The 10,574-nt window shown below is 42.2% G+C and overlaps 1 protein-coding gene across 1 annotated transcript in view; it reads right to left on the minus strand.

Moving 5' to 3' along the window:
- The window catches only part of si:dkey-112m2.1 (transmembrane protein 132C), a 139,335-nt gene extending 130,368 nt beyond the window's left edge, over positions 1-8,967 (minus strand). Inside the window, exons 1-2 of the mRNA XM_058618193.1 lie at positions 8,024-8,967; positions 7,536-7,739 (exon numbers count right to left, since the gene is read on the minus strand). Of these exons, the coding sequence (XP_058474176.1) occupies positions 7,536-7,602 (67 nt within the window). The 5' untranslated portion in view covers positions 7,603-7,739; positions 8,024-8,967. The remainder of the gene's footprint in view (positions 1-7,535; positions 7,740-8,023) is intronic.
- Positions 8,968-10,574: the final 1,607 nt, after the last annotated feature.

Raw genomic sequence — 10,574 nt, forward strand, 5'->3', positions numbered from 1 at the left:
CCTATTAGTCAAGCAAAAACCTGTGGGAAAAGAAAAGACACTTTCACATATTCCCCCCCAGAGTATTATATCCTATGGATTTCTGGGAAATCAAATGACCATGTCCCATGAATAAAGAAGCAGTTATAGAGGGAAATTCCTTTTATTTGTCATGCCGTCTCAAACCGGAGCTTTTTTTTGACTTCTCAGGTTTAACTCGTATGACTTTGCAGTTTGAAAAGAGTCAATCAGCCCAAGGTCTTCATGCTTTTTCTTTTTTTTAAGTCAGAATTATCAATAACTGCCATAAATTAAATTTTAAAAAGCTGATTTGCTGCAGCCACAATGTGCCGCTGTAGTCTAAAATCAGCTGATCAGCTTCTCTTAGTGGTACCTTAATCGCAGCTGAAGATCAGAGGGGATCAAGCTTTTGATGTTGCACCCATAAGCTGTCCAGTGGACTGTCATTACACATTAGGCACACTGTCAAATTTAAAGTCTCTTTTACAGACTCACCTGTGTGTGTCTGTTGTTCAGCATTTTCTGGGCGTTTTATGTCTTTGATGTTTTTATCTAATTATGTTTGTTTGCACTTTGGTCAACTGCTGTTGTTTTTTAATAAACCTTGGAACACAGAGCATTTAGGCTGCTTTTCTTTCCATTGCTAGTTACAAACATATGTATATACAGAGGCTATAAGGATAACATAAGATTATAATATAGAATGTCGTATATCGTTGTTTTGAGCTCAACCTATGAACAATCTGATGACGTGATTTTTTTGTCCATTTTCAACAACTATATAAACACACCTGAGCAAAAAGTACACAAATTTATAAAAAATCGGATGACTTTGCGAAATTTCGAAATGCGTCTTTGCGACTTTTTTTAAAGCCTGAATATGTGACCTATAAACACACACCAGGAAGTCCATATAAGGAGTTGTGTTTTATTCCTACTGGAATTTGCCAAGGGTGCACCTGTGACACAGATCTGAGGGTTAAATCCATCCATCCACTGGGCACTGTGTCAATCTCAGGTGACATAGGGCAATAGGCGGGGTACACCCTGGACAGATCGCCAGTTCATCACAGGGCCGCATATACAGACAAACAACCATCCACTCTCACATTCACACCTACAGTCAATTTGTGTCCAATTAACCTAATCCCCATATTGCATGTTTTTGGACTGTGGGAGGAACCCCCGCACGCCCAGGGAGAACATGCAAACTCTGTGAAGAAAGAAGGTTCTTTATAAATGAATTGGATTGGAATTTTACAATGCAGCGGACAAAGAAATAACATTGCTCACACTCGGAGCAAGGCACACCAAAAAAAGCATTGAGTTTAAATTCCCTGCACACAGAAAAGTGCTGGACCGTCCTTAATCACCGCGCAGCATCAGAGGCACTCGCCGTCAATTACTTAGCTTCCAGAGCGATAATGCCATTAGCTGACGAAAGAAAATAAACCTTCATCATCGTCGTCCATTTGAGCGACAGAGCTCCGAGCCTGATGCTATTTATGACATTTCCACTTGATGAAACACCAAACCCACTTTCTGACTTCTCTGCACACAGAACACAACATGAAACCATGGCGACGTTACCCGTGGTGGTCAAAGCAGTGTGTATTAAATTCATCTATTCATTGGTCAGTGCCAAAAAGACACTCGGTGCCAACTCTGGTTCATCCATTCACTACTCTGTATATACTCTTCTGAGCCAGTATAATAAGGACGTTGCAATAAACAAAAACATCTCTCCCCCACGTGAACCTTCGACACAGCGCCTTGCCTCGAAATTACATTAGTGTTTTTCAAAAGCTCCTTTTTTTTCCCATCAAAATTCGAATGTACAAATATTAAAAGCCTTTGCCGCAAAAGGTGAAACAAGCAAACATTCAATATTTTCATCTTAAAAATTATTGTGTTGACCTCTTTAATTAACCTGCACGGAGGCACGGCTATTGTGGAAGTCGCAACACTTCCGACGCTTCATCTCGCTGCATGTATTCCCCGCCATTGTAACTCGCCGAGTGTGTTTACGCGGCGTCAACAGCACAGAATGTGCGGGACACAGTGCAAATATATTCTAGACTGGGAAAGTGCCCTCCTAAGAGTCACGAGTTTGTTGATATTGAGATTTGTTGTGCAACACTCCTCTTGTACATTTTTAATTTCCTCCCCGTTCAGCACAAACATCTATCACGCTACCGAGCCTGTAACTCTGTTTGAACGAGCGCTTGGGTTAAATGTTTAATCAAATCTAATTCAGATTACTTTATCCATCACACAACATTTTGGGGCGATTGCACGGCAAATATTAAAACTTTAGCAATATCACTTTACGCAAACGCTCACATTTCGACTTGTCTTTGTGCTTCGGCCCATTTAACATGACATATGGCTCCCCAGTGCAGCGTTTCCTTCTGCTTCTCTCTGGAGCCTCCTGCGAAAAGACAGTGTCACATGGGGCAAACCGGGCTCCATCCATCATTTTCTGGTGCAGCATTTCATTCAGAGATAGTACACTGTTGCAGTGGAATTGGCAAATTATTATTAAATGTGCATCTGTCTAGTGGGGTGCATTGTCTCACGGACGATACGTGTGTGTCTTTTTTTTCCAGTGAGACAGACTTTGAATTTGTGCCCACAACCGGTTTTGTTCTTTGTGACCTGCAGGTGCTCGGTTTAGTCGTCGAGTAACAAGTTCCCCAGTGCTTGGTTTATGGTAATAAAGCTCGGAGACATGCCCTGGGAAACCACTTCAGGAGGAAAGGAAATGAAAAACGAGCAACTTAAAGGAGAGAGGAATTTTGCACATTAGAGTTTTCTACAAACTCAGCTCATTATTTGCTGCCCAGAAAAAAAGCACACAGTCCTGCCAACACCCTCCAAGAATTAAACCACGAGATGCTCGGAGCCAACAAGTAATATCCCACGAGACTCTGTCTCTTCTGGAAGTAGACGCCAGTTGAAATATCACTTAAATATATCATATGTTAACATTTCGGCATTCAAATATCACATATCACAAATCAAAGATATTTTTATAAGAAGATTTAAAACTCATCTTTTTACTCTGGCCTTCAACTAGCTCCTTTTTTTTTTATTTCACCCTGTGTTGTGTTTCATTTGCACTTTTAGTTTAAAAGTTTTGAAGTTAAAACAGGGTTTTTAACTTCTCGACTCTAAGCCTTTTCCTATTTTATTCCCCCCTGTGTTTTAATTCAAATTTACTTTTTGACTTTTCCTTTTCATTCCACCCTGTGTTGTGTTTTATAGTTGTAGTTTGCTTTTAAATTTATGAAGCACATAGAGCTGCTATCCTTGTATGAAAGGTGCTATACAAATAAAGTTTATTATCATTATCATCATTATGATTATTAAATATCTTAAACTGACAACTCCGCAAATCCACATTTCTCTTGAAGGGTAACGGACCTTTTTAATCGCTGCCTTTTAATGACATGTTTTACATAGGGTTCACCTTTGAAAATCTATAAAATTATTATTTGAAAAGCTTTAAATGCTTCCAGTAAAATGCCAGGACGTTTGGGTTCTGAAGCTGTGTCCACTGGTGCTGCAAATACTTCACAGTAAAAGCCTTGGGGGGGGACTAAGCAGAAACAGGGAACAGAAAAGGTTTTTTAGAGTGTTTTTACTTTAGAGTGTTTGAACTTTACAGGTACAGGAACGTGTCATGTTGGTGACACATGGGCTCAGAGCCGTTGCTGAAGCAGCACATACACCTGAAGTGAGGTGTGTAGAGAGACAGAGGAGTCGGGAAGTCAGTGTCACGCTGACTGTTATGTGGCATATGCAAAAAAATAAATTAAAATTGGTGGATTGCAAAGACTTAGGGGAAAATACTCCAAGAGGATCAGTCACTTAATACAGGATATGAGCTGAAGCTCATGATCCGAATCAAACTAGGTTTTCTGTGATACCCGTCCCTTCCTCTGTCCTGACACCAGCAGAGGATGATCCGCTTTCTCTCAAACTTTTGATAATTTAGTAGGGACGCACATTATTATCGGCACAATATCAGTAATCGGCAGATATTGGCTTTAAAATGTATATTAAATATATCTACTTCTGCTGCGACATGAGTATGAAAAATATGATGATGATTCCACTGCAGAAGAGACTAAATGACCGCTGCAGTTGAGCGCAGGGATGAAAGATTTTGAATAAGGATCTAATTGCGACTGCAATATGATGGTAAACATCATTATTCTCATTTTTTCATTCAAAAACATATTTAAAGTGATGACTGTGTGATGTTTGTGCAGATCTGATCTCTTCAGTCTGTAGATTAAGATGTGTATAGATCAAAATGATATTTTGACACAAATTTTGGCTTTAAAAAATATTCTTTCCTCTTGCAATTTGAATACTGCAGTAGGCCGTATTGTATTGCACTCCTGATCCAATTGATAGATTATGAATCAATTACTAAATTAATCGTCAACTATTTTGATTATCAATTCATCGGTTTGAAGCTTTTTTTCATGATTTCTGATTGTTTCGGCTTCTTAAATGTGAATATGTTCTGGTTTCTTTGCTCAAGGTAACAGAGAAAATCATCAAAAACTGAATCATTTTGGTTTGTGGACAAAACGAGACATTCGAGAACATCATCATTTCCAGGTTTGCCAAACACTGATCAACCTTTTTTTTTACGTTTTCTGACATTTTATGAACCAAACGATTACTCGATTAATCGAGGAAATAAACAGACAGATTAATCGAATATGAAAATAATCGTTCGTCGCAGCTCTATATCGGATATCAGCAGAAAGCAAAAATATTATGCATCCCTATAATTTAGTCAGTCCACAGACTGACTTCAGAACAGTGACGTCCACTGAGGCCCTCCATAGGAACAGGTGCTCATTACATTTGTGATGATGTTTTTTCTGATCTGTTCCCACTTGGGATCAGTTGTGGTTACTGGTACCTCATCACTCAAACTGAAGCCGTGGATTTGAAGTTTTTATAAACCTGCAACTGACGAGGAATTCAATAAGGCAACAAAAGCAGCACATGTAAGAGCTTCATGGAAACAAGTCATTTAAGAACGTCCCTGAACTTTGACATAATAGAGGGTGAAGCCAACAGACAGACAGACAGACAGACAAGCAGACCAGAGGAGCTATTACTGTTTTATAATTCTGCTTTTGCAACTTTTCAACTTTACATCCCACGCACACACACACACACACACATAAAAGTGTAGGGGGAATCTCCGATTGGGAATCCTCCCACTCTTGTTAAGCACAGAGCTCTTTGTACCATTCGTACCAATAATAAAATCATTTATAAATGCTTCACAAATTTTGCAATAAAACTGTTGTGTTGCCATATTTAACCCTTAGTGCTCACGCGGCACGGATCTGAGCCACAGGTGCACCCTTGGTAAATTGCAGTGAGAATAATACACTATTCCTTATATGGACATCCTGGGGAGGTGTGTTTATAGGTCACATCTTCAGGCTTAAATAAAATAGTTTTTGTCAAAGTTATGATTCATTTTAGTAGCAATAATTGTGCAGAAGTCACAAAATAGAGCTTTTTTCTTTACTTTTTGTTCATAAAAATGAGCAAAGTGGGCTTTGAACTGCGACTATGTTTGAACATAGTAATGGAAAAAAAGTGGCCTAAATGCTCTGGTTTCTAAGGGTTGAATAACATAACGCATGAATAACAAGTAAGATTGGCGTTGCCACATGCTGAGCTCACATTTAAAAGCATAGTATTTAGCCTAAAGTGGATGATGTCATTAAAAGACGACCGAAATGAAAGGGTCCATTACCCCGTGTGTTGGAAACACTACTCAACAAAATTAATAACATCAGTCTTGTCGGGATATTGAAATGCGGAATTGTTCCATCTTTTTCTATGGGGACAGATTGGTGCAATGTCAATAAAGTTTCAACACGGCCGGGCAACTTCGCTGTAAAGTGGTAACCAGGCAACATTTCACTCATGAAAACTTTTTTCAAACTCAATCCTCCAATCTGTCTAAAAATAAGAACAGCCTATATTGCATGCCAGCCAGGCTATTTCCAAATGTCCTGATGGCCGGCCTGACAGTGTGTGTGAGTGTGTGCAGGTATCCTCTGCAGTGTTATGCCTGTCAGTGCGTGTGTCTCATATAGAGACAACTCAGAAGCTCTCAGTGAAAGCAATCAGATGGCTGGAGAGTTACAATATCCTCCAGCACTCTGCCACACCAGGAGGTTGACTGATTCGGACAGAATTCCTTTTTTTTTTTCCTCTCCACTGTCAACTGCAAAGATTAAGAGACTGACTGACCAACCCTGGAGAGATATTGATCCAATCTATGGCACACCTGTGTGTGTTATTTTCATACACTCATCCAGGCCAGAGAATCAAATATTTACTCATCAACATTCACTGAAATTCACCACAAATATCGTCCACTATGAGCCAGGCGAGATGAGCTGTCAGCAATCAGACGGCATGACACTATTAGTGTTGCTACTGTACCGCAGCCAATATGGAAGCAGCAGGGGGAGTTTGTGTGTTGGTATTAATGTGAGCACTGACCTCATTCTCACAAGTGTTCATTTACTTGATGATAATGGAGCACATAAGTGCTTTAAATGATATCTGATTGCTCTTGTTAATGGGTGCCGCTTCGGTGACTCTCTAACGACAATAGCACGGCGACCCCAGATCTCGGCGAAATGGATAGATTTTTTTTTTTTCCCTTGCAATTAAACATTATCATAACTGGACAGAATGACAGAAAAAAAATATGAAGTGTATAATTTGCCTACAAAGAGCAGAGGAGGCGTCGTCAAAGTATGAGGCGTCGGTAGTTTCATAAGCAGGTTTTGATTGACAAGTTACTGATAATATAAACAGTGAATTCAGTTCTGCCCACATATGGATTTTTGTTTTATTATTTTCTCTGCATATATACATGCACATAAGCCCACCTCCACCCAAACATCCTCTCACAGGCAAATATATACACTTGGGCAACACACTCCCAATCTGAGTATGGGCCCCCATACTTAGATTTCTCCAAGTGCAGAATTCCACAAACTTGTTGTGGGTTTTTTTTTTTAAACAGCATGGATGTGTCTGCAGCCTGTTGTTATTCCATTTGCTCTGCAGTGCCATGCTCAACACACTGCATCCCAATTCATTCATACAGAGCTGCTATAACACCATGATGAAACCACACACACACACACACAAAAACACACACTCCTGCCACAGATCACTCATGTTAATGTTACAAGTCATTCTGTATTCCGCCACAACAGCTAATTATGTGTCTAATCAATTATATGTGTCATCATAGCTGAATGGGGATCATTTGCATCCCCCCCCCCCCCCCCCCCCCACCCCACACACACACAGCAAATAAAATCACTCACTAAAGGTCAGTGCATTTACCATCATTACCTCCAATTTCCATAATCTTTTGCTCAGCAGTGTCTTGTGCTCACTGACATTAGAGGGTTTCACGTGGAGAGGGATGGAGGGGGGGGGGGGGGGTCATCGCGTCTTACCTGTGCACAGGAGAAGCGCGGTGAGTCCCACGCACCGGAGCGGCCACGCGTCTCGCCGTGGACTCATGTTCACTCAGTCGCTGGATGAGGATGACCTCTTTCTCTCGCTCTCTCAGCAGTAAGCCACACTACTCTGCGCGTAATTTATCCTCTCTGTGCGGGTCCCCATTTAGAAGAAAACAGTTGTGGTCCGTGCGTCACCACCTGACACGCACGGCAGACACGGGGAAAAACACACCACCTGTGTTACGTTTTCTCTCCAATACAATCATACATTCAACAATAAATGAACTTCTCACATCACGTATGGACGTGTCTGCTCTGATTCTCATCAGTGTGCGTTAAATGAACTCTGTAAAAACAGTCCAATCCCAAAAAGAACCTTATTTTCAGGGGGGCTTATGCGCACGAGAAGCAACACAGACACGTCCTTAGTTTGGAATACAAGAGCAAAGTGTGAGAAAGTGATGCACTCTCTGCCTTCTTACCATCTGTCTTGTTGCACAGGATGCGGCGCCGCCGGTGTCCAAATGTCCAAATTGGTGGCACCAAAAAAAATAAAGCAGCGCCTCTTCTCTCTGTGTGTGTGTGTCACTGACTGTGCAGCCAGCGAGATTTCCATCAACGACGAGACGAGAGCAAAGGTGGGGAGGAAGAGAAGAAAAAAAGAAAAAAAAGTCTGCAACAATTTATGGATTCCACATGGTAATTTTCCTCCTTGGTTCTTCTTCTTCTTCTTTTCCCATAGAGCGACGCCTGTAGGAAATCCACCAAGTTGACCAGCGAGGATTGCGGCGTCTTAACGCACAGTGCGCACAACTTTCCATGCGATGGAGAGAGAAAGAGAGGGAGAGAGAGAGGGAAGGAGACTGAGGCGTGAGCAGCTCTGCGCCCTGCTGTGGCTGCTGCTGGGGAGCGGAGACGGTGGTGGCGCAGAGACGGAGCAGATCGAGGGGCTCTGGGTGAGGTTGTGAGGTGGTGGGAGGATGAAACGCTCGCTCCGCGGGCTGGATCGGCAGAATTAGTGGCGGCGGGGTTCTTGCTTTGCGCACATCACGTCACCAAGTGTTGTGCCACGGGAGTCACTTCCCCTCCTCACATCACTCGTATCACACGAGGATTGTGCTGCTATATTTCGTCTAAAAGGGGCGAGGAGAGGGGGAGAGGGGGGGTGGGGGCGGTAAAAAGTTGGCATTTTAGATTGGGAGCTTCACGCCTCAGTGATGGAACATGTTTAATTACATTTGCGCTTGAGTGGTGAAGCTGCAGGAAGACAACGATCACAACTGGAACTGGATTTGCATCTTTATCAGGTGCAGTTAAGCTGCCGTTGTCGCACAAAATGAGATTTCCCAGCAGTGCGAAACACTAAAATGTGACGTTTGTAACACACACACACACACACACACACACCTGCCCGCGCTTTCACGTGGTTTGAAGTAACAGAAAGCAACACATGTCCATTCCGATCTGCTCTGCCTGTTCCTGGTTTTCTCTGTGGTGTCCAGTCACTCTCACACACACACACACACACACACGTGGAGAGTGCTGCAACCTGTTGTGCCATCAACGCTTGATGATGAGAAGCCACAGTGCCCCCTATGGGTCGCCACTGACTGCAGAGTCTGTCCTCAGTGAGCGAGTGAGACTCATGATGACTCAGACAGACAGACAGACAGCAGGACTGCAGAGAGAAGAAGATGCTTTTAAACCTGTACATATTTTATATTGTTTTGTTTGATACCTTATTATTATAATTTGTATCAATTGTGGCACTCAGGGCCAGCCCTATGCATTTTGTTGCCCTAGGCAAAATTGTGATTTTGGTGCCCCAGCGTCTCTCCTCCGTCCACTGTCACCCAACACACACACCACAGTTGTTCCTAGAAACAAGTTTTTAAGTAACAAAGCTACTTTTTTCATGAAAAACAACATAATAATAACATAATAATATAAAGAAGTAACCCTACATAGTACAGTAGGCAACACAAAAACAAAATACTCTGCATAATTATAAATAGAAAATGATAAAACACTGTTATGTTACAGATAATTACATTTGGCACAGTTTTGTTTTTTTCTTTGTGGTCGTCTGGCGGCCCCTTCAGCAGATGGCGCCCTAGGCGACTGCCGCTACGGCCTATGCCATAAGAGCCGCCTCTGGCTCTTTTCTCAACTATAAGATGTTTTTGACTGAACTGAATCCCATCTGCATGTTATTTCATGCCCTCGTCCTCCATCTTCTACTGCTTTATCCTCCACATGAGGGTCGCGGGAGGGCGCTGGTGCCAATCCCAGGTGACATAGGTTGAAAGGCAGAGTACACGCCTGGACAGGACAAACAACCATCCACTCTCACACTCATACCCACACCTACGGTCAATTTAGAGTGTCTAATTTGCCCAATTGCCCTGGAACATATTCGTGCTAAAATATGAAGGCTGAATGATGCTAAATTATTACTTTATGGAGACGTAAATGCAAAACTTTTTGTGTTGTACGCTGTAAAAATATCCTTTAAAGTCTCATATCATCGGTGTTTCTTCTTCTTGTCATGTCCTTTATTTCCACTTCTGTTCTCAAAGTCGATCTCTGAACATTCTGAGCTACACCGATACCGGCCTCTGACCCTTCCCGGTCCTTGTTGGTTGCTCGGAGATCTAAGAAAATAAACTTTAATGCAGTCGGCATAACGATGAGGACATTTGCTGCGTGTCGGAAATGTAAAGTCTCCCTGTGTCTGTCCTGAGCGGCGGGAATGAAGAATGTGCTGGTGTTTTTTTTTCCTTCTTCACACACAACAAACAGCTGCAATAAAAGACGACCACATACCGCACATGGCTCTCCCTAAAGGTTGCAGTGAATTTCATAACACTGAAGTCATTCTGCAGCCTGTCTCACCTCATGGTTCCTATGGTGAGTGTTTGATACGCGACTGATGAAAGAGGCAAAAACATAGACTTAAGGCTGATTATGTGAGGGCAACAACGTGGCAGAGACGCTTGAAATTTTCACCAGCATGGACCTCCCGGTGAGCCG

The sequence above is a fragment of the Solea solea genome, chromosome 19, assembly GCF_958295425.1.
Source record: "Solea solea chromosome 19, fSolSol10.1, whole genome shotgun sequence".
Lineage (NCBI taxonomy): Eukaryota > Metazoa > Chordata > Actinopteri > Pleuronectiformes > Soleidae > Solea > Solea solea.